At 50.2% G+C, this 24,689-nt stretch overlaps 1 protein-coding gene across 4 annotated transcripts in view; it reads left to right on the top strand.

Moving 5' to 3' along the window:
• Nucleotides 1–10,036: 10,036 nt before the first annotated feature.
• The window catches only part of NPRL3 (NPR3 like, GATOR1 complex subunit), a 32,963-nt gene continuing 18,310 nt past the window's right edge, over nt 10,037–24,689 (top strand). The window contains exons 1-4 of one of the 4 annotated variants that reach the window (XM_070363218.1): nt 10,037–10,461; nt 15,543–15,702; nt 21,450–21,579; nt 22,666–22,740. In XM_070363218.1, coding sequence (XP_070219319.1) covers nt 10,344–10,461; nt 15,543–15,702; nt 21,450–21,579; nt 22,666–22,740 — 483 coding nt within the window. In that variant the 5' untranslated portion in view covers nt 10,037–10,343. The remainder of the gene's footprint in view (nt 10,462–15,542; nt 15,703–21,449; nt 21,580–22,665; nt 22,741–24,689) is intronic. The other 3 variants (XM_070363217.1, XM_005886849.2, XM_070363219.1) reach the window with 3 other exon arrangements.

Raw genomic sequence — 24,689 nt, forward strand, 5'->3', positions numbered from 1 at the left:
CCACATGACTCAGCAATTCCCTTCTGTAGTACACACCCAATAAAAGACATCCATTTGAAAACTTGTACTGTGTTCATAGCACCGCTATTCATAACAGCCAAAAAGTGCAGACAACCCAAATGTCCTTCAAGTGATGAATAGGTTGAATCAAGTATGGTATATAATCTAGACAGTGGAGTAGTGAAGTGAAGTGAAGTCGCTCAGTCGTGTCCAACTCTTTGCGACCCCGTGGACTGTAGCCCACCAGGGTCCTCCGCCCATGGGATTCTCCAGGCAAGAATACTGGAGTGGGTTGCCATTTCCTTCTCCAGGGAATCTTCCCAACCCAGGGATTGAACCCAGGTCTCCCACATTGCGGGCAGATGCTTTAACCTCTGAGCCACCTGGGAAACCCCAAGTGGCGTAGTATCCAGTCGTAAAAAGGAAGGAAGTACTGATACGTGAGTGAATCTTGAAAAAATTCATATTGTATGATTCCGTTTACATAAATGTCAAGAACAGGCAAGTCCTTAGAGACAGATAGTAGCTTAGGGAACTTGCCTAAGTGGTTAACTTGTCCAGTGGTTAAGAATGCAAGGGACATGGGTTCAATCCCTGGTCCGGGAAGATTCCACATGCTGAGGGGCAACTAAGCCCACGCACCACAACTACTGAGCCTAACACTCTAGAGTCTGAGCTGCGACTACGGAAGCCCAGCTGCCTAGAGCCTGTGCCCCACAAGAAGCCAGCACATGAGAAGCCACGCACCACAACAGAGCGCAGCCCCTGCTTGCTGCAACTAGAGAAAGCCTGCGTGCAGCAGCGAAGACTCAGCACAGCCAAAAACAAGTTAATAAAATTAAAAAAAGATAAAAGTCGATTAGGTTTTCTGGAGCCAGGGTAGTTGGGGGTCTGTGACTGTTAATGGGGCTGGGGGTTCTTTCGAGGTAATGAAAAGTTTCTAAAATTGTGGTGATGGTCACATAACTCTGAATATACAAAACCCCACTGAATTGGACACTTAATTTTTTTTCTTTTTTTTTGGTCTGTGCAGCATGGTATTTGGGATCTTAGTTCCTTGATCAGGTATCACACCTGTGCCTGCTGCAGTGGAAGTGCAGAGTCTTAACCACTGGACCCCCAGGGAAGTCCCAAATTGCACACTTAAAATGGCGGGAGGTATGGCATGTGAATTTTATCTCAATTAAGGTGTTAAAAGATGGGGTGATGTCATTCCTCCATCATTATTTTTCTTTTCCAAAACGATTTTGGTGACTCTGGTTCCTTTGCCTTCCCATGTGAGTTTTTGTTTGTTGTTCAATTGCTCAGTCGTGTCTGACTCTTTGTGAATCCATGGACTGCAGCACACCAGCCTTCCATGTCCCTCATTATCTTCCGGAGCTTACTCAAACTCATGTCCATCGAGTCGGTGATGCCATCCAGCCATCTGGTCTTCTGTCGTCCCCTTCTCCTCCTGCCCTCAATCTTTCCCAGCATCAGGGTCTTTTCCAATGTTCACATCAAGTGATGAAAGTATTGGAGTTTCTGCTAGCATCAGTCCTTCCAATGAATAAATAGGGTTGATTTCCTTTAGGATTGACTGGTTTGATCTCCTTGCAGTCCAAGGGATTCTCAAGAGTCTTCTCCAGCGCCACAGTCAAAAGCATGAATCCTTCAGCACTCAGTCTTCTTCGTGGTCCAACTCTCACATCCATACATGACCACTGGAAAAACCCTAGCTTTGACTATACGGACCTTTGTTGGCTAAGTGATGTCTCTGCTTTTTGAGTTTCAGAGTTAGTCAAAGAGTTACTTGCACAAAAGCCTAGGAGTTTTTCAGAATGGAGGTAAACGTTTCCTGTGTGGAGAGTTCTGATCACAGATATTTTGCTAAACTATTCTTAGAGAAAATTGTGAGGCTCAGACAAGCCCTCTGATTGGAAAACATGTGCACAAGAATAAACAAGTGTTGAGCACCTTCTGTGCTTGGAGTGTTACTGTGCTATGAGGCTTGCTTCTTGTAAGCCTGAGACCGGGCTGATGAGACTGGAGGTCTGAGGGCGGGTGCTGCCTCCCGGGGTGCCTCCCCGCTGCTGAGCAGAGAGGGCGGGGATCTCTGGGGCTGTCAGTTCCTGTCTGTGGCCTTGAGGCCGAGTCTGTCTTCCTGGAAGCCCCTTCCAGGTCTCCCCTTATGTTTCACAGCTGTGCCCTCTTCTCATGTGATAGGGTCTCCCTCTCCCAGGGTGTGCCCACCCTCTGCTGGCCTTGCGCTCGTGGTCACCTCTCCTGGCCATGCTCTGCCTCTGGGCCCAGGTGTTCACGGGGTGTGTGACTTTGCCTCTCTGGGCTCACCCCAGAACTGATGAGCCCAGCTCTCCCTGCTCACGCCTGTTTCAGGAGACTCCAGGCCGCTGCCCGCATCTAGGCCTGCAGTCAGGGTGTGCGAGTCTGATCCTGAGGCTTCAGCTCCCCAGAAAGAAGAGAAGGAAGGGAGACAGACAGGGACAGATGGACAGACTGGCAGAGAAAACAGACTGAGCCAGGGAGACAGAAGGGGCTGAGGAACACGTGGAAGTTCAGGCAGAAGGAGGGAGTCTGGAGGTCCTGGGTGAGGGTGGAGCTGACCTGCTGGACAAGGTAGGGGAGGCACAGCGGGGCCTCAGTGAGCAATGTGCCTTGGACAAGGCCCCCAGCTACAGCGTCCGGGGTCTTGGCCAGGAGTCAGTGTTGGGGGTGAGGAGTGTGCACTCCCGGCCTCCCGCCGTGGGGCTGGTCCTCACTCCCCTCTTGGCAGCACCTCCCCCATCCTTGGCTTTCACAGAACAGAGTCACAGGAAGCCACTTTGATTCTGAAACTTCCAAGGCCTGCAAAACATTGGTGTGGGCAGGTACCCTTTTTCTTTTACTTTTTTTCATTGTAAAATACAGTACAAGATTACGTCACAGTGTAATGAAATATTATAAGTCACATACTGAGCATCCCAGTCCTCCCCAAAGGTGACCCCAACCTACTTTCTTGCTTTACAGTAAGCTTTTACTACACACTTATGTGTCCTTGGACTTCCCTGTGGCTCAGATGGTACAGAATCTGCCTGCGACGCAGGAGACCTGGGTTCTATCCCTGGGTTGGGAAGATGCCCCGGAGAAGGAAATGGCTACCCACTCCAGTATTCTTTCCCGGAGAATTCCACGGACATAGGACATTGGTGGGCTATAGTCCATGGGGTCGCAAAGAGTCGGACACGACCGAGCAACTCACACTACTACTACTCTGTGTCCTTAGGCGCGTTAGTTGGTGTTGCCTGCCTTTGGCTGTCAGGTCCATGAGACAGTGTAGTGGGTCATCTCCCATCACCCACGTTTGTGACATGCCCGAGGTGCTGTGGGCATCGGTTGTCGTCGCCGTGTTGTGTTTCCTGGTAGGGACATATCACAAGTTACCCAGGGTAACAGGGATGGACATTTGGGCTGTTTAGTTCTTGGCTGTTGTGAGCGACGCTGCAGTGAACATTCTGTTGGGTATATCCCCAGGATGGAGGCTGCTGGGTCCAGGGCGTGGAGTTCTCAGCTTCAGCAGTTAATGGCAGATGTTTTCTGGAGCAGTTGTACTGCCTGGCACTCACCTAGTGATGTGCGAGTTCCTCTTGCTCCTCACCCTTCTGAAAGTTTGTCACTTGGGTCCCAGTTGGAGGCGGGGTCTCAGGGTTCAGGTTTTCTGCTGGGTGTATACTGGCTTCTCACGTGGTCTTAATTTGCACTTTCTTGACACTGCTGAGCTAGGTCCCTGTTCACACAGTTGCTGTCCTTTGCATTACATTTGCATTTCCTTTTTTTGTTGAAGTTTCCAAGTCATGGCCATTTTTCTACTGTGTTGCCAGTCTTATTGATTTATAGGAAATTTAAAGAGATTCTAGGTAGGGACTTCCCTGGTGGTCCCACGGTTAGGAACTCACCTGCCAATGCAGGGGCTATGGTATGATCCCTGATCTGGGACGGTCCCACAGGCAGAGGCGCGGCTGAACCTGCACCGGCACGTTGAAACTGCTGACCAGCACGCCCGGAGGCCATGCTTGGCAACAAGAGAAGCCGCTGCGGTGAGAAGCCTGCGTGTTGCAACCAGAGAGTAGCCCCTGCTCGCCACAACTAGAGAAAGTCGGCGTGCAGCAACGGAGACCCAGCGCAGCCATAAATAAATAATTAATTTTTAAAAGTACTAATGGACAGGGAGGCCTGGTGTGTTGCAGTTCATGGGGTTGCAAAGAGTCGGACATGCCTGAGCTACTGAACTGTACTGAATACTTACAAAAGTATTCTGGATGTAAGTTCTTTGTCAGTTTCATATATTGTACCTCCCCCAGGTCTGTACTTTGCCTGCACGCTCTTACTGCTGTTTTTGGTTGAGCAGAAATTTATAGTTTTAATGCAGTCAAATTAAGTGATTTTTAAAAATTCAGGTAAAAAAAAATGTACCTTTCTATACGTAACAGCCAAAAGGTGAAAGTAACATAAATGTCCATCCATGGATGAATGGATCAACAAATGATGGTATTTCCATACAGTGAGATATTTACTAAACAGACATGAAAATGAAGCTGAGAAAGATTTAGGGCAGGAGAAAAGGACAATAGAGGATGAGATGATTAGCTGGCATCACCGACTCAATGGACATGAGTTTGAGTGAACTCTGGGAGATGGTGAAGGACAGGAAAGCCTGGCATGCTTCAGTCCAGGGGTCGCAAAGAGTCGGATGCAACCGAGTGACTGAAAACAATGTAAAGATGAAGCACTGACAGAACGTGGATGAACCTTGAGAATATTACGCTAAGTGAAGGAGCTAGACATGAAAAGCCATATACTGTGTGACTTCCCTTATATGAAGTGTTCAGAACAGGCAAACCCAAAGAGACAGAAAGTGGACGAGTGTGTGCCAAGGGCTGGGGGTGGGGTTGGGGAGGATGGGATGATGAAAATATTCTGTAACTAGTGTGATCCTGGTTGCACTCATTATGAATATATGAAATGCTACAGAATTAACTTCACTTTCAAATGGTTAATTTTGTGTTATGCAAATTTTCCCTCAAATTTTTAAGAAGTGGAGTAAGCATTATGCTGAAGGCTGAGGTGAAGTGAACCTTCTACATTACTTTTCTAAGAACTTTGCCGTTTGGTCCTTCGAGCTGGCCACAGTCCACCTTAGATTGCTTTTGTGTGGAGTGAGGTGAGGTCTGCGGACCGGCTCTGGCTGGTGTGAACTGAGTGTTCTCTAAGTCCTGGGCGTGGTGTGGACTGGGCACTCTCATGTCGGGTGTTTGCCCCTCACAGCTCTGTGAGAGAAGTTTTATTTTTCAAGATGACGTGTTTTCAGATAAGGAAACACAGGCTCAGGAAGGTTACACGTTCACAGTTTCCGTGGAGGAGGAGCAGCCCCAGTGGGCAGAGGAGACCAAGGTTTGCTGTGTGCGAGGCCTTCTGTGTCTGGTCCTTGCTCTCCCACTTGAAACAAGAGGGGCTGGGCCTGTGCAGGGCCTCAGGGCCCTGAGACCTGCTGGTCTCTGGGCCGAATTCCAAGTGCCAGGCTTGTTCTGAGCTTGTGTACTGGGGCTGAGCTCAGAGGGGCTGTGGTCTCAGCAGAAGATTGAGACAGGGGTCTGCAAATGCTTCCTCCCCGCCTCCCCCAACTGAGAGCAACCCCTGGCTGACCCTGGGCAGGATGAGCTCCCTTGTGAGCCCTGGTTTCACTGTTTTAACCTCAAGCGTGTCCTCCACCTCACTCTTAGGACGGATGAGCTGCTGCCGTGTGACCTCAGCACACAGCAGCGTGAATTCAAGATTATTGTTGTTCTTGTTGTAGGTGAACGATTTTCCTGGGCAGATACTCTGCGGTAGGGATGGTGGAGATATCACGTTGGTCTGAGATAGGGTTCGTGAGCCCCGCCTGGCGCTCGACCGTCGAGGGTGGCTCTATCGGGGCCAGACCGAGTGGCAGGGCTGATAAGGCCTAGCTGTCCAAGGAGCCTCCTGGCCCTGCCCTGGGTTAGGATTCGGTGCTTTCACTGCTGTGGCTCAGGTTCAGTCCCTGGTCAGGAAACTGAGATCCCACAAGCTACAAGGCATGGCTTCCCCTCAGAAAAGACAAAGAAAATGAGGACTTGGAGATGTGGGGCGCTGGCAGGGAGGCGTCTGAGGGCACACCCTGCAGTGAGCAGAGGCTGAGCCTGGCACGATGCTGCCCGGGAGGCTGTTAGTTCCCACTGTGCTTCCTGGTGGGGAATCAGAGTCCAAAGTGGGACCACCTACCCTCAGTCCCTCTGCTGCCGGCAGCTGGCTGCATGGCCCAGGGAGTGACCATGAGCCCCTGGTTTCCCTGACAGCCCGGGAACACAGACGGACACGGACACTGAGGTGCCATTGGGGAGGGTGCTGTGGAATTCAGACCCCCACTCCCTTCAGTCTAGCCCGAGACAGTCCTGCATCTGAGCCTCGGGAAGGGATGTGTCCTGGTGAGCTCCCTTCACCATTCATGGATTCCAGTGCTTGTTACAATGAAAAGTCATGAGCCACACAGCCAGAAAATACACAATGAATGCTCTGGGGAAGGTTCCTAGCATGAAATGGGCCCTGAGAGGGTAATATAGGAATGGTGGTTTCTCTACTTTTGGGCCTTACCCCAGCCCAAGCACAGCCAGTTCTGGGGTCATAGGCCCATCCAGTGGCGCAACAGCATGTCCAGGAAAGTCAGAAGAAGCAGACCTGAGCCAGAGTCCTGGCTTTCGTGTCTGGGTGCCCACAGATTGCCAATGTCCGGCAGGGAGGCCCCATCCATACAGCTCTCCCAGCCTCACCTCTTGCTCCTATGTCCTTGTTTCCATTCTGAGGACATTCATGGGAACTGGGGGAGGACTCGGAAACCTTTTGATGATACATAAAATCAGTATATTCTAGGGACTTCTCTGGTGGCCCAGTGGTTAAGAATCTGCCTTGCAATGCAGGGCACATGGGTTTGATCCTGCTGTGGAGTTACTTAGCCTGTGTGCCGCACGTACAGAAGTCCAGGCACTGCAATGAAGATCCTGCATGCTGCAACTAAGACCGGACACAGTCAAATAAGTAAATACAATATTTTAAAAAATCAATATATTCTAGACTGGAAAAAGGGCTTGCAGAATCTGTAACAGAGGTTAGCTGTGGTGGTGGTTTAGTCACTAAATCGTGTCTGACTCTTGCAACCCCATGGACTGTAGTCAGGGTCCTCTGTCCATGGGATTCTCCAGGCAAGAATATTGAAGTGGGTAGCTATTTCCTTCTCTAGAGGATCTTCCTGACCCAGGGATCGAACCTGGTTTCGTGCACTGCAGACAGATTATTTACCCACTGAGCTACGAGAGAAGACACATTTGTGTTATTACCCTTATTTTACATAGAACATGAGGCCCTGTACAGAAGAAATGTCTCTTTCCTTATCCGTAATATCTATAGCATTTTTTAGGCCATGGATATAAAAGTATTTCACCAAAGAAAGATCCCATAAACAAAGGATAAACGGGCTTCCCTAGTGGTCCAGTGGTTAAGAATCCACCTTGGAATGGAGGGGACACCGGTTTGATCCCTGGTCCCAGATGAGGCAGAGCAACTAAGCCCGTGTACTGCACCGACTGCACCTGCAGTCTGGAGTCCTTGAGCCACAGCTACTGAAGCATGTGTGTCCTAGAGCCCGTGCTCCACAACGAGAGAAGCCCACATGTCGCAACCAGAGAAAAGCCCGCACATGACAATAAAGACCCAACTGCAGCCAAACATATAAGGAAGTAAGAAAGGTTTTAAAAAGGACACACAACACAAAAGGAAACATAAAGGCATTTCTTAGGCTCTGGTAAATAAGCAATACAGTTAATTCTGTTCCTCAGTAGTACAAAAATGCAACATGAGACATTATTTTCCTTTCTTGACATTTTTTTGGGGATTAAAAAAGTCAATGCTATGCAGTCCTGGGCAGGGCAATATGTTTGTGGGGAACATCTGAGACATTTCAGAGATATGTACCCATTACCCTGGGAGAGTCAACCCATGAATATGTTCTTCAAAATACACATTTGTGTTATCCTCAGTGAAAGAGGTTACTTTGGCAATGAAAATGCCAAAGTTCCATTCCTGGAACTTCCTTGGTAGTCCAGTGGTTAGGAATCTGCCGTGCAATGCGAGGGATTTGGGTTCAATTCCTGGTCAGGGAACTGAGATTCCACATGCCTTGGAGCAATAAAGCCTGCATGCAGCAACTGCTGAGCTCACCTGCCAGGACTGAAGAGAGTCCGTGCGCCACAGGGGCGATCTTGCCTAATGCAGTGAAGGTTCTGCATGCAGCAACTAGGACCCAACACACACAACTAGATAAATAAAAGACAATGCTCCTTCTTTAGCCCATTGATTACTTTCCCATCCATCTGATGTGCTTGAAAAGATTTGAAAACAGTCGCAGTAGACTGTCCACCACAGTCACCTCCTGGGACCACAGGGGTGGGGTGGGTGGAGTGCTTTTTTTACTTTTTAAAAGCAGCTGCTCTGTGAGATAGAATTCACATATCGTACATTCTACCCATTCAAAGTGTGCAGTTTAGTGGGTTTTAGTATGTTCAGAGAGTTATGCAGCTACGACAATTTAGAACATTTTCATCACCCCAAAGGAACCCCCAGCCCCTCAGTTCCCACAGGTGGTGTCTAAAGATTCCAATTTCACCATTTGCTCACTAATTTTTTTCAAGTATAGCCATCCTAGTGGGTGTGATATGGCGTCTCTTTTTAGTTTTGATTTGTTGCTGTTCAGCCGCCCAGTTGTGTCGGACTCTTTGGGACCCCACGGGCTGCAGCATGGCAGGCCCCCCTGTCCCCACCAGTTTTGATTTGCATTTCTCTAACTCGTGATGTTTGAACATCTTTTCACGTGTTTCCAGGTTCCTTGTCTATATTCTTCAAAGAACTATCTATTCATGTCTTTTGCCCACTTTTTAGGGGGTCACTTGTGTTTTTCCTGTTGAGTTGTGTTTTTTAAAAAATATATTCTGGATACAATTGTCTCATCAAATATATGACTTGCAAACATTTTCCCCCACTCCGTGGGTACTTTAATAACTTTTACAGCAAAGAAAGGCACATTTAGAGACATCCCTTGAGCCAGATCATGGCATCTGGTCCCATCACTTCATGGGAAATAGATGGGGAAACAGTGGAAACAGTGTCAGACTTTATTTTTTGGGGCTCCAACATCACTGCAGATGGTGACTGCAGCCATGAAATTAAAAGACGCTTACTCCTTGGAAGGAAAGTTATGACCAACCTAGATAGCATATTCAAAAGCAGAGACATTACTGCCAACAAAGGTCCGTCTAGTCAAGGCTATGGTTTTCCTGTGGTCATGTATGGATGTGAGAGTTGGACTGTGAAGAAGGCTGAGCGCCGAAGAATTGATGCTTTTGAACTGTGGTGTTGGAGAAGACTCTTGAGAGTCCCTTGGACTGCAAGGAGATCCAACCAATCCATTCTGAAGGAGATCAGCCCTGGGATTTCTTTGGAAGGAATGATGCTAAAGCTGAAACTCCAGTACTTTGGCCACCTCATGCGAAGAGTTGACTCTTTGGAAAAGACTCTGATGCGGGGAGGGATTGAGGGCAGGAGGAGAAGGGGACGACAGAGGATGAGATGGCTGGATGGCATCACGGACTCGATGGACGTGAGTCTGAGTGAACTCTGGGAGTTGGTGATGGACAGGGAGGCCTGGCGTGCTGCGATTCATGGGGTCGCAAAGAGTCGGACACGACTGAGCGACTGAACTGAACTGAACCGAACCGAACTCGAGCCAGAAAGTTAGGCCAGGCAGCTTTCTATTTGCATTGCCGCTGGCTCCCTTGGCCAGAAGCAGGCCGCCGCGGGCGCTGGGATAAGCCCAGCGCCCAGAGCCAGCGTCGCGCCTGCGCACACGGAAGCTTGCGCCTGCGCAGAGGTCGCCGGTCTGCGTACAGGGTGCTTCCGCAAGTTTGCCTCATACTGTCGCGAAGTCTCGCGAGCCTCTCGCGAGTGTGGGGTGCGGGACGGGCCCGTGGGCTCGGTGGGTCTGGCTCCGCTCGGCGCCCCGCCTGCAGCCTGTCTTCCTCAGGGCGCTGGGTCCCAGGTCCTCTGCTCCCCCCCGGGCCGCTCCTCCTCAGAGCCCCACCCGCCCCTCTCCCCAGACCCGTCCGCCTCAGAGCCGCCTCCGCCGGGTCCACGGCCCGTGCTCCTCAAGGCGCTGGGTCCCGGGTCCCGGCCCCTCCCCCGCCCGACGTCCTCGGGGCCCCTACCCAGGCCCCGGGCCGACCCCTCCCCGGGCTCCCGGCAGGATGGGGGACAACACCAGCCCCATCAGCGTGATTCTTGTGAGCTCGGGGAGCCGGGGCAATAAGCTGCTGTTCAGGTACCCTTTCCAGAGGAGCCAGGAGCATTCGGCGTCCCAGAAGAGTAAGTGGGCGCCGGGCGCCGCCTCCCTCGCTGTGAGCGGGGAAGCCGGCTACCGTGTTGTGTCCGTACTGGCGGTGCCTTCTCATCAGAGAGTGCTGGGGAAGTATAGAAAAGTAAAAAGGAGCAGGAAAAGAATCACTCATAGTTTAAACATGTCAAATCACTGTTGCTAACGTTTCATCGGTTTCTGTAGACTTTTACCTGGGATAAAGCCACAATGTGAATGTATTCAGCTAGGATGAAGTTACGAAATGCAGGGACATCGGAGTTTTCTTTGGCTACTTCCCCTCAGTTCTGCTGCTCCTCCCCCGATAACCACTTTGAAAAGCGTTCCTCTTGAACATAGACACCAAATATATATCCACAGAAAAATAGTTTATTACTTTGGGCTTCTTCCCCCTCCCACACATAGGATGTTCTCAGTCGCTGTTTTTTTTTCCATTGAACCGTCTGTCTTGAAGCTTTTTTCTGCCTAGCAGACAGATCACCTCCCTCTTGGTGTAGCGCACAGCTGCCTGGTAGAACATACTCTTTCCCTGCGGATGGACATTTAGGTTACTTGTGGTTTTTCACTATTGTGGATGTTCAATTTATAATTAATTAAAAAAATTATTTTAAAATTTGTAAACATGGAAAAAGTTTTAAAGGCCCAGAGGAGTTTAGATTATGAAAAGGTGGTTCTTTCCTCTCATTGACCCTCAGCCACGCACATCCCTTGTAGGGTCAGATGCTGTTACCATTTTCCTGTGCATCTTTCTAGAATCTTAAGTGTAAATGCAAGCATATACGTACATTATTTTCTAAGCACAAGTGAACACGCTGTCCACACTCTCTGCCCTGTTTTCATTTTCACTTTACATGTTTGATATAGATTTAAAACTATGGTCAGAATCATAGGAAGAACTTACTATGGTTTATTCATCCAGTCCTCTGTTGACGGACATTTGTTTCCAGTCTTTTGCTAGCAGTGTGAATGTCTTTTATGTATGTTTTTTTTGTTCTGCAGAATATATGATCAGTTCCCAGAAATAAAATGTTTGGATCCTCGGGTTAATAGTGAGTCATGTGTTAAAATTTATTTATTTGGAGGAAGATTGCTTTACATTGTTGTGTTGAGCCATGTATTTTTAATAGATCAGATTTTTCTGTGTTTGTTCATGAGATAGGTGAAAACTTTTATCCAATAGTAGTTTTAATGGGCTTTTGCCTTCTGACTGAGAGTGAGCATGTTTTCCTGTTTTTATAGTCATTTGGATTTCCTTTTGAGTTAAGAACCTACTCATAACCTTTGCTTAATTTCCTCTTGGATTGCTTGATTTTTTTGTTGTTGGTTTGAAGAAGCTTTTAATATATTTAGGAAAAAATAGGCCTTTGTGACAAAGCTGTACGTTCTTAGCCAGTTTGCCTTTTGAGTTTTGATTTTTATGGAGTCAAGTTTTCAGTCTTTTTGTGGTTTCTGAGTTTTGTTCTGCATAGAAAGGCCTTCTGCTGTCCAAGATTATTAACAAAAGGAGTGTCTTGTTTTCCTGTGGAACATTTATTGTCTTTTCAAAAGATATTCTGTATAATTGCTTTATAATGTTGTGTTAGTTTCTTCAGTAAAACAAAGTGGATCAGCTTTATATGTACATAATATCCCCTCTTCCTTGGACCTCTACTTCTCCACCAGCCCCCTCTCCCATCTAGGTCATCACAGAGCACTGAGCTGAGCTCCTTGTGCTGTATAGCAGCTTCCCACTAGCTAGCTATCAGTATATATTTGTCAATCCTACTCTCCCAATTTGAGAAAAGGTAGAGGAACCAGAGTTCAAATTGCCAACATCCACTGGATCATCGAAAAAGCAAGAGTTCCAGAAAAACATCTATTTCTGCTTTATTGACTATGCCAAAGCCTTTAACTGTGTGGATCATAATAAACTGTGGAAAATTCTGAAAGAGATGGGCATATCAGACCACCTGACCTGCCTCTTGAGAAACCTGTATGCAGGTCAGGAAGCAACAGTTAGAACTGGACATGGAACAACAGACTGGTTCCAAATAGGAAAAGGAGTACGTCAAGGCTGTATATTGTCACCCTGCTTATTTAACTTATATGCAAAGTACATCGTGAGAAACGCTGGGCTGGAGGAAGCACAAGCTGGAATCAAGATTGCTGGGAGAAATATCAATAATCTCAGATATGCAGATGATACCACCCTTATGGCAGAAAGTGAAGAAGAACTAAAGAGCCTCTTGATGAAAGTGAAAGAGGAGAGTGAAAAAGTTGGCTTAAAGTCCAACATTCAGAAAACAAAGATCATGGCATCTGGTCCCATCACTTCATGGCAAATAGATGGGGAAAGAATAGAAACAGTGGCTGACTTTATTTTTCTGGGCTCCAAAATCACTGCAGATAGTGATTGCAGCCATGAAATTAAAAGACACTTACTCCTTGGAAGGAAAGTTATGACCAACCTAGACAGCATATTCAAAAGCAGAGACATTACTTTGCCAACAAAGGTCTGTCTAATCAAGGCTATGGTTTTTCCAGTGGTCATGTATGGATGTGTGAGTTGGACTATAAAGAAAGCTGAGGGCCGAAGAATTGATGCTTTTGAATTGTGGTATTGAAGACGACTTGAGAGTGCCTTGGACTGCAGGGAGATCCAACCAGTCCATTCTAAAGGAAATCAGTCCTGGGTGTTCACTGGAAGGACTGATGTTGAAGCTGAAACTCCAATACTTTGGCTACCTGATGCGAAGAGCTGACTCATTTTAAAAGACCCTGGTTCTGGGAAAGATTGATGGCAGGAGGAGAAGGGGACGACAGAAGATGAGATGGTTGGATGGCATCACTGACTCAATGGACATGGGTTTGGGTGGACTCTGGGAGTTGGTGATGGACAGAGAGGCCTGGCGGGCTTCGGTTCATGGGGTCACATAGAGTTGGAATGACTGAGCGACTGAACTGAACTCTCCCCATTTGTCTCACCCTCCCCTGTCCCCACTGTGACCACATGTCTATTCTCTACATCTGTGTGTCTATTCCTGCCCTGCAGATAGGTTCATCTGTACCATTTTTCTTGTTTCCACATATGTGTTAATATATATTTGTTTTTGTTTTTTGGGTTTTTGTCTTAATATATTTGTTTTCTGTGTCTGTGAATCTGTTTCTGTTTTGTAAATAAATTTATTTGTATTATTTCTTAGATTCTACATAATCTATATTCTAGATAATCATATAATATTTTTCTCTCTCTGACTTACTTTACTAAGCGTGATAATCTCTAGGTCCATTCATGTTGCTGCAAAATGGCATTCCGTTGTAGGACTTCTTGGTGGCTCAGTGGTAAAGAATCTTCCTGCCAATGCAGGAGACATGGATTTGATCCCTGGTCCAGGAAGATCCCCTGGAAAAGAAAATGGCAACTCACTCCAGTATTCTTGCCTGGAGAACCCCATGGATCCTGGTATGCTATAGTCCATGGGGTCACAAAGAGTCAGACTTGACTTGGTGACTGAACAACAACAACAAAATTTCATTGTATATGTGTACCATATCCTCTTTATCCATTCATCGGTTGATGGGCACTTAGGTTGCTTCCATTTCCTGGCTATTGTAAATAATGGGGCTATGAACACTGCAGTGCATTTATCTTTTTGAATTAGAGTTTTTGTCTTTTCTGGGTATATGCCCAGGAGTGGGATTGCTGAATCAAAAACTCTGTTTTTAACTTTTTAAGGAAGCTCCATGCTGTTCTCCATAATGACTGCACCAGTTTATATTCCTACCAACAATGTAGGAAGATTCTCTTTTCTCTGCACCCTCTCTAACATTTATTCTTTGTAGACTTTTGGATGATGGCCATTCTGACTGGTGTAGTTGTAGTTTTGATTTGGATTTCTCTAATAATTAGAGAAATGGGCTTCCCTGATGGCTCAGTTGGTAAAGAATCTTCCTGCAGTGTAGGCGACCCAGGTTCGATCCCCGGGTTGGGAAGATCCCCTGGAGAAGGAAATGGCAATCCACTCCACTAATCTTGCCTGGGAAATCCCATGAACAGAGGAGCCTGGCGGGCTAACATCCATGGGTTTGCAAGAGTCGGACACAACTTAGTGACTGAACCACCAATCTAATAACTAGAGATGTTGAACATCTTTTCATGTGCCTGTTGGTCATCTGCATGTCTGCTTTGGAGAAATGTTTGTTTAGGTCTTCTGCCCATTTTTGATTGTGTTACTGGTTTTTTTGATATTGAGTTATATGAGCTGCTTGTATACTTCGGAAACAAAGCCTTGTTGGTCACATCATTTGTATCACTAAATATTTTCTCCCAGTCTGTAGGTTGTCTTTTCATTTTGTTTGTGGTTTCCTTTGCTATGCAAAAGCTTAAGAGTTTGATTAGGTTCCATTTATTTTTACTTTTATTTCTTTTGGGAGCCTGACCTAAGAAAATATTGCTACAATTTGTGTCAGAAGGCTTTCCCTATCTTCTCTTCTGGGAGTTGTATGGTGTTGTGTCTTATATTTAGTTCCTTCAGCCATTCTGGGTTTACTTTCGTGTGTGGTGTGAGGAAGTGTTCTAATTTCATTCATTTTCGTGCAGCTGTCCCGCTTTCCCAAGGTCACTTGCTGAGGAGCCCGCCTCCACTGAATATTCTTGCCTTCGTGGTTGAGCATCGTTGGCCGTAGGTGTGCGGGTTTGTCTCTGGGCGCTCTGTTCTGCTCCAGTGGTCCCTGGGGCTGTTTTTGTGCCAGTGCCACACCGTTCTGATTACTGTAGCTTTGTAGTGCTGCCTGAAGTCTGGGAGGATTATTCTTCCAGCTCTGTTCTTTCTCCTCAGGATTGGTTGGCAACTCTGAGTCTCTTGTGATTCCATATAAATTTTAGGATTGTTTGTTCTAGTTCTGTGAAAAATGTCATGGGTAATTTGATAGAGACTGCATTAATCTGTGTAGATTGCTTTGGGTAGTATGGCCATTGAAACAGTATTAATTCTAATCCTAGAGCAGAAACCATCACTTTTAATGGTTCCACAACCTTCCCATATGTGGATGGGTCCTGTTTTCTTAGGTTTTCTCTCCTTTTGCCTTCACTCAGGTAAGCCTCGTAGCAGATATGCTGTCAACAGTGCCGGAGAGCATGCTGAAGACCAGGATGGGGACCCCAGGTACGGGCTCTGCAGCCGCTCTGTGGGCGCCGGCCCCCTGTCGACCCAGACATTTCCCCCCTCAGGAGCCCAGTTCCTCTTCTCCACTTGGTGGGTGTTTCAGGCAGACTGACATGGGATTGTGGTGCCCGTCTCCAGCTTTCTTTGTGACTCGGTTCCATGATCCTGCTGTGGGCTGTGTGGTTGGTGGGACAGGCTGGAGACTAGATGGGAGCATGTCCCTACAGGATGTTTATATCCCATGAGAGGAGCACGGAGGAGGGGACCCTGGTGCTGTCCTTGGACCCTCGTCCTCAAGCTCGTGTCCAGAGGTTGAATGTGGGTGCTTGGGTGCAGCACAGCATGTCCGGGTGGTACGGCGGGCTGAGAGCCAGTGCTGCTGTGACCTGGGCTTAGGGCCCAGAGGAAAGCAGCTCCCGTTCCTTCTGGGCGTGCTCCCCACTTCTCTCTGGGAAGTGCTCTCAGGGTGGCAACCTTGAGAAATGGCCACATCTGCCTTCTTACATTCATTTTAAAGCTTAAGAAATAATGGTACAGTCCCAGATGAAGGAGACAAGATCATGACCTGCGAGTCCTGCGTGAGAGTATATCCATGGGAAGGCATCTGTGGGCCCCAGCCTGCACCCTGGCCGTGTGAGGTGTTAGTGTCGTCTCCCTAGGTTCTCTGACGTGGCGCCTGCCATCGCCTCGTGTGTTTTCTCTTCTCTTCTGTGAGAATGTGGGGGCCTCTGGCATGACCGCCGACTGGCTCTGAAGGGGGTGGGTTTTGGAAGCAGCAGGAGGAGGCAGGGATGTGGGGGCTGCTGGGTATCGTGTGGGTCATTCTGCTTGACATCGAGGCCTGTGGATGTCTTGTCCTTTAAAGTGGCGCCTGGAAACAGACTCTTGGCTGTGAGGCGCATAGAAAGGCGTATTGCACTGCACACCTACTGAGTGCGTTTTGGCCCCCTCCTCCTGTGTCACAGGTGGTCCAGAGCAGGGCTGGCCACTTGCCTGCCTTCCTCCAAGCTCTGCGGATGTGAGGCTCAGCCCACTGAAGACTCAGAAAGAGCTCTTGGAACAGTCTGGGAGGAGGGCCGGCAGGACCTGTTTGCTGCAGTGACTTTTCAGAGGCTTACAGTAAAATGACTGGGAGGATGTTTTCTGGGGAATTCATTCTGCATTTAGCGTAATGAAGACAGGAAACCAGGGGACAGGCATAAGACACTGTGGGTCAGTCAGGATGCCAGACAGGCTTGCTCCCTAGGGAGAGCTGGTCTCTGCAGAGGCTCACTGAACGTAAGAATGCCTTTGTTGGTGATTTTGGCACACTGTAGCACCTGCTGACCCCGCTCCGCGCCCCTACACCATCAGAGGTGCAGGTTAATGCCCCAGGGCCCGGCTGTATTTTGTCTTACAGACCTGCCAAGCTCCTGCTCTGCCCCTGGCACCCAGAGGACCCCCACCCAGCTCAGATGTCTCCCCAGAGCAGTGCAGTGATGTGCCTCACACTCACTCCCTGTTTTCCTTGGTTGTCGTTCTCAGAAGGGCTTTTTCTTCTGGAACCAGCAGTGTGTTCCTGCTTGTCTGTTCGCCAGATTGAAGCTGTGTTAACGGGCCTGACGGTCCCCTCTGAGTGTGGTGGTGGCTGGTCTCACAGGAGTGCGGGTGCAGAGCTGTGCTGCCCAGGGTTGTCCTGACTGGCTAGCCGTTTAAGTTGATATGGACTGAAATCAAATAAAAGTAGAAACTGAGTTCCTCAGTTGCACTGACCACATTTTAGGTTCTCAGTGGCCACCTGTGACGACAAGTAGGGAGTGAAGAAGATGGATATTGTCTGTTTTCTCTTAAGGCCTGAAGGTCAAGTTTAGAAAAGATGCTGTCTTCCTGTTAGGGAGGTCAGCTGTGCAGCGGCCACAGGGTCTCAGGAATTGAGGCTGAGATACTTGGTGGCGTTGTGCGGTTCTCACAAGCCTTTGACCTGTGGGGCCTTGTCTGAGCTCCTTGACATGTTTGGGCAGAAAGACTGAGCGCCGTGCAGGCATCCAGCGCGTGCGTGCGCTGCTGCACTCTGATCGGGCCCTCGGCCTTGTTCTTGCTTCTGGGAACTGACCCTCCTTGCCCAGCCTGAGTTCACTCGTGAGGATTTGAGCGTTCTTGGGAGGACGGGGAGGTAAGTCTTCCATGTCGGGAGAGTGTTTTTCTGTTCTTTCTTGTGTGGCAGGTGGTGTCGTCTTGACCTCAGCGGTTAGTGTAAGTGTGGTACTTCTGCCAGACCTTAGCGCTGTGTTAATTGTGATCTTGTAACTCTTGATGAGTTTCAGAATCAGTGTGGTCTTGATGGCCCTGGTCCCATCGCAGTGAGCGAGTCCTCCAGCCGGCAGGTGACTGGCCACAGGGTGGCCAAGGCTTCTCCACCCACCTCTGTCCCAGTTCCCGCCGCCTTCTTGCTTATTCTGGACTCCTGGTTTCCCTCGGTGCTGGGGGTGGACTGCTGGGTGCAGAGACTCACTGCCCCGCGAGCGCCCAGGCTTCCCGCAGCCCCTACCCTTTCTGCACCTGGACTCGTCTAGTGCTCGGAACCTGAGCGCCCAGACAAGGTTGGCGGGCACCAGGGACCTCTGGGACTGAGCGCTCTCAAGTGCCTTCTCCTCCCGGCAGGCGCTGCGCCCTCGGGAGGGTGTTCGACAAGTGGAAGCAGGGCTTCTTGCCTCCCCACCTGCCCCTCCCAAGAGAGGCGCTTGTCATCGCCCCTCCATCTCTCAGAGGGCTCTGTGAGGTCTGTCCCAAGGGCGGAGTGTCCCCTGTGGCACTCGGGCTTGGATGCTGCCCTGTGCCCATCACACACTAAAATGTCCCCGTGGGCTTTATATGACACTTCTCTAGGAGGCAGGAGTACAGGGGGACCTCTTGCCCCTGACAGGGCACCCCCGGGGTTGGAGGTGCGCAGCGCACCTGGGCACCCCGAGAACGGGGGCAGAGTCGCACGCCCTTCCATGCTGTCCCGCTGTCTGTTTTTGGACTGGCCCGAGAACATGCCCTGTTCCAGGTGTCTCAGAGTGGACGGTCTTGGTTTGACTTCCAGCTGCGCTGGTTCATCTTTCTAAATGTGTTTTCTTTTTTAATTTCTTAAGTTATTGCAGAAATGTTAGTTTTTATAACAATTATTTTAGTGTATTAAAATATATCAATATTTACCATGCCTCTCATCATCAAAACAAGGGAAAAGGATTTTTGTAAATTTTGGAAACATCAAACAAATATTGAGAGAATTCCCTGATGGTCTAGTGGTAAGGACTTGGGGCTTTTATCACCGGGGCCCAGGTTCAATCCTCGGTTGGGGAATTAAGATCCTGCAGGCCGCATGTCGCGGCCTGAAAAAAAACCAAACAAATATTGACACTTTTTGTTTCAATTTGCTATTTATGACTACTATATCGCCTGACCCCACATCTCATGACATAGCTGTCTTTGTGCATGTTACATCAGCAGATGCTGTATAAAGCCTGCTGCTTCTGCTAAGTCGCTTCAGTCCTGTCTGACCCTGTGTGACCTCATAGATGGCAGCCCACCAGGCTCCCCCGTCCCTGGGATTCTCCAGGCAAGAACACTGGAGTGGGTTGCCATTTGCTTCTCCAATGCAGGAAAGTGAAAAGTGAAAGTGAAGTTGCTCAGTTGTGTCCAACTCTTAGGGACCCCATGGACTGCAGCCTACAGGCTCCTCCGCCCATGGGATTTTCCAGGCAAGAGTGGTGGAGTGGGGTGCCATTGCCTTCTCCTGTATAAAGCCACTCAGGTGTTTTTCTCATTATAAACCTGTAGTGTTAAGCTCTGGTGAGTGGATTTCTGTGTGGGCCAGACTTGCCCACACAAGCAGAGCAGTCAGACAGCAGAGGGGTCTCCCTGAGTGTCTGCCGGGGGTTGAGGGGTGGCTTTTACTTGAAGCAGCACCTGACTTTGCCGTTGGTCCCCTCTGCAGACCTTTGCTCTCTGGGCCCAGGTGGGGGGAGTGCTTTTCAGGTGGCCTTGGGATTTGGAGGCTTATAGATATGCGTGAGACCACTGCTGCTTGCCTCTGAGTCTCCGGGCCTGTCCCACAGCCCGGCAGACTCAGGTTCCTGGACGGGAGGCTGAGGCCAGGGCTCAGGCCTGTCTGTGGCTCTTCATGGCAGAGCAGAGGTTTTGGAGGAGATTTTTGATATCACAGTAAAAAGTGAAGTCTCTGGGCGGTGGGTGGTGTTCTCCTATCTGTCCTGTGGTGTCCTGAGTCACAGGGTGCTGGAGTTAGTGGTGGGTTTGCTCAGATAGGGCAGGAGGCACGGGCGCTGGGCCAGATGCTGGGGCAGTCGTGTCAGTGAGGCTCCACCTCCCCACGTCCTCTCCGGTCTCTAGGCCCCTGCATGGCTTCCCGGGCAGAGTGAGCCATCGAGAGGTTTTGAAGAAAGACCTAGAGTCTCCCGTGTCTGGTTGACTCACCAGAAGGCTGTGTTCCTGGGAACGAGGCCCCACAGTGGGGGCCGAGGCCGGGCTGCAGGCTCCGTGTTTCCAAAACATCTCTGACAGTGTCTGTGCGGGAAGGGCCGACTGCAGCCCTGACTGTGAATGGCGCGGCGGCCCGCGCTGACAGACCCTCTGTGTCTGGTTCGTTTGGGGGCCCCAGGTGACCGAGCGTGCCTAGAGGGCCGTGTCAGTCCTGGAGGAAGACTGGACGCCAGTGTGACCCTGCCCAGGGCCTCAGCGGTTTCCGCAGGACTCACTCGGCTGCTGGTCTCATTTATGCTCTTCCCGGTGTTATGGGCGCGCACAGGCAGCCGCTACCGCGGGGCCCCTTCCTGGACCCTTGAGTCCGGGTGGTGTCTGGTTGCTTCGTAGCTGAGTGGAAGCAGCAGCAGCAGCACGCACAGTGTGCGGCCCTCCTTCCTCTGGGGGCAAGGGTTCTCGGGGCAGGTGCCCCCCCAGAGCGCGGCCCCTGGGAGAGGCCCGGGATGCTCGGGAGGCCTGTGTCCTCAGTGGCCCCTGTGGAGCCCTCCCCGCACAGCCTGTCCTCCCACCTGGATGCCAGAGAGGCTTTTCCCGGGGGATGAGCACAGGCCTTGCTGCCCTCTGGCTCTACGTTCGACATGGGGCGTCTGTGTCTGCAGAGCGGAGGCCCCGGGCCCGGGCTTGGAGACAAGGCTGCCCTGCACTCTCTCCCCTGTGGTGACGCCCCCACGCCGACGCCCCGGGCAGGAGGGAAGGGGCCATGCTGCCAGCCCGCAGCCAGCTCTCACCAGCCCTTCCTCCTCCGTGGCCTCCGTCTCTGTCTGTCCCTCCATCCTCGCAGTTAGTGGATCTGTGTATTTCGTGTGTCTGAAATGTTTTTTCCCGAATAAAAGCTGGAGGGTGACGTGTTCAGGGTGTGGGAGGCCCAGGAGCTGCCCTGGGATGAAAGCGGTTCACAGGCTCCAACGCGTGCATCCCCTTGGGCCTCAGTCAGCACCGAGGGGCCGGCCTCTGGGGGCTTGGTGGGGGGCCCTGCACCCCTGGGCCCGTTAAGGAGCACCCCCCACCCCCACCCCCGGCCTCCGAGCCTTAACAAGGTTCCTCAGGGCCTTGCCAGCGCCCGCAGCCTTCCTGAGGGCAGACGCCTCTCTCCTCCTGCCTGGGTGGGGGCCAGGGTGGCAGCACATGCCCTGCGGGACCGCTCACACCTTCGCCTTGTAGCTCTGCCCTGACCCTGGGGGTTGCTTCCGAAGGGCAGCTGTCAGGTAGAAGCTTCCCGGTCCCGGTCGGCGGTGCCGCCCCCACCCAGGGCAGTGGGCCTGCTGCTGTGGCTCTCAGTTAACTCTTTTCACTCCACTGTCTTTTTAAATTTTAAGGTTTTCAGATGTTATTCTGGCAACAATTTTGGCAACCAAGTCTGAAATGTGTGGCCAGAAGTTTGAACTGAAGATCGATAACGTGCGGTTTGTTGGGCACCCGACACTGCTGCAGCACACGCTGGGCCAGGTACGGGCTCCCGGGCAGGCGCGGGCCCCTGGCTCCGTGGCCTTTGGGGCTGTGGAGGGCAGAGCTGTCCGGTGCTTGCCCACCTGCACCTCCTCGTAGGCCCTGAGTCCTTGCCCGGAGCTTTTGCTGTTTGCATCTGGAGTCTCTCTGGACCGCGGCCTTCCTCTTTGTGTATACCATGTCTGTTTCGGGGGGGCAGCCAAGAGAGGGAGGTCAGCAGTGTGTCAGACCCTTGAGCTTTATATAAAGCAGGGCAAGCATTTCTTCTTGCTCATAAGTGAAGTCCTAGCCAATAGTGTTATCAGTTTAGCTCTCACTGTCGTCCTGAGCATGCTCTGTGTGTTCTCCATGGAGACTGGATGCACTGTTACCCAAGGGGATTTGGCACACCGGAACTGCCAGTCAGTCCTCTGCATGCAGGCAGAAGCGACACCAGTGTCCCTGGGATTCTGAAGGGTTTTGAAGTGACACACACACATGATCCAGAAATCCTGTGAGGGCCTGGGGTATGGTCCTCAGGTGTTCTCGTCTGGAGGAGAGCTTCTGAGACAGCAGGAGCTGCCAGGGCAGGGGACACGGTGGGGACACGGCCCCTGGGGCACCAGCCCTGCCCACACTTGCTCCACCTCACTGGTGGCCTGTGGGTGGGGTGGGGGCCTTTGGCAGCCCCTCGCCACCCTGCCCGCAGAACTGGAGGCACAGGGCTGGAGACGGGCCTGATGGGTGGCCCAGGGATCCCTTTGCCCCTGCTGGTGACGCTTGTCAGCAGCTGGTGCTTGGGCCCTGGGCAGGCTGGTGCCCCAGTGGCCCCTGCCGTCTCCTCCGGGCAGCCAGCTCACTCGAGGTGATGGGGCAGTCTTGTCTGTTTGGGTCACAGCACTCTTCTGCTCCTTTCTCCACCGTGACCGTCTGTCCGTGCAGCATGCACTTGCTGTGCAGACTCTGGGTGCCTCTCAGAGGCCTCGGGCTTGGTTCTCCTCTGGTTCCAAGTACTCTGGAGCATTGTCCTGCCTGCGGTGGGATCACTCCAAGTGATTGTCCTGGCAGGTGTTGGCTCTCACTCACAGAACTGTGCCCCTTTCACAGGTCTCCAAAACTGACCCGTCCCCGAAGAGGGAGGCTCCCACCATGATTCTTTTCAATGTGGTGTTTGCACTGAGGGTGAGTGTAAATGACTGAAGAGCAGATCAGGGAGGAGGGGGGTTGGGGGAAGGGTGGGGGTCACGGGGGAGGGTAGGGGGAGAAGGAGGTGCTGAGGAGGAGGGGTTGGAAGAGGGGCTCAGGGAGGGGTGGAGGGGCAGTGACTCATTTCCGGTGACTGCGTCCTTCACTCAACTCAGCCCACTCTGGGCACAGCACTAGCCCCTTCTGGGTGCTGGAAGAGTCTAGCTTCATCCTTCCCCTCTTTTTAAAGTAAAATGTACGTAAAGCATATCATCTTAACCATTTTACAGTGACATTTTGGTGGCATCTGGTAACAGTGTTGTGTAATCATCACTGCCACCCTATTGTCATCGTCCCAAAAGGACATCAGTTATTCCGAATGCTCTCTCCTCCCCAGCCCTGGAACTACCAATCTGCTTTCTCTTTCTGTGGATTTACCTGTTTTCTGTGCTTCACATGAAAGGGATCCTGCAGTATGTGAGCTTTGATGTCTGACTTCTGTCACTTAATGTAATGGTTTTGAGATTCATCCAGTTTTTCATAATCTTTTTTTTTTTAAATTGAAGTGTGGTTGATATATAATGTTTCAGGTGTACAGCAAAGTGATTGACATATTTATATATTCTTTTTTAGATTCTTTCCATTAAAGATTATTATAAGATATGGAATATAGTTCCCTGTGCTGTACAGTAGGTCCTTGAGGGTTTTTTAAATACTCTTTTAATTGAATCATGCATGTTGTAATATGGATCAGTACTTTCTCCCTTTCTATGGCTCAATCATATTCCACTGAAAGGAGATCATACTTTGTTTTATCTACTGGTGAACTTTTGGGTTGTTTCCACCTTTTGGCTGTAAGAAAATGCCGTTAAGGACATTTATGTACAAGTTTTGTGTGAACACATGTTTTCATTTCCCTTGGGCGCATACCTAGAAATGGACTTGCTGGGTCATGTGGTGACTCAGTGTTTAACCTTTTGAGAAGCTGCCAGACTGTCTTCCACAGCAGCTGCACCATTTTACACCCCCACCAGCCATGTAGGAGGGTTCCAATTTCTCTACATTCTCAGCATTTGTTATGTTGGGTTGTTTTATAATTAAGCCTAATTACTTCTTGAGGCAGTTCCTAGCACTGTCTGAAGTTTTGCTTTCACTAGTTAGAGGAAATTTCTTCTTGGTAAAGCTGTCAAAGGGCTTCCCAGGTGGCTTAGTGGTAAAGAACCGCCTGCCAGTGCAAGAGATGCAGGTTCCATCCCTGGTTCAGAAAGATCCCCTAGAGGAGGAAATGGCAACCTACTCTGGCATTCTTGCCAGGAGAATCCTACAGGCAGAGGAGCCTGGTTGAACACGACTAAGCACAGCACAGAGCTCTCAGAATACAAGGGATCTCAGTAAGCATGAGAAGCACTCGTGGGTAAGGGCTGGCTGGTGTTGTGAAGGAACTTTGAAATCTAGGAGACATGTGTTCAGTTGAATATGGCACTCCTCCACCAGCAGATTTCACTGGCGAGTCCAGTCATTCTTCCTGGTCGGCACACGTGAGCTGCAGGTGGCTTTCGTACAGAAGTGTCAGAGAGAATGATTGTACCTTGGTGACAAGGAGTGGGCAGTGTGCCTTGTTCCCTGCGTGGTGGCGGGAGTGATTCCAGCAGGAGAGGACCTGCCGCCTCAGCTGCCTTCTGAGTCTCAGAGTGTTTTCCCCACAAGGCTTTTTTGATCTCACTGAAGAGTTCAGAATCAAAATAATGCTGGAGAAAAGCTTTCTTCGTTCTGAAGGGAGCTGTATTCTCAAAACTGCCCCCCTGCTGATCAGTGGAGAGGTGCCAGTTAGACACAGTGGTCCCTGCTGGTGACTGTGGGGCTGGAGGTGCCCAGAGGGGAAGCGTTGCTTTCTGCTTCGTGCACTTGGGTGGCGTGGGCTTGTTCAGTGTCTTTTTATCGTTTAT

Source organism: Bos mutus, chromosome 25 (genome assembly GCF_027580195.1).
Source record: "Bos mutus isolate GX-2022 chromosome 25, NWIPB_WYAK_1.1, whole genome shotgun sequence".
Classification (NCBI taxonomy): domain Eukaryota; kingdom Metazoa; phylum Chordata; class Mammalia; order Artiodactyla; family Bovidae; genus Bos; species Bos mutus.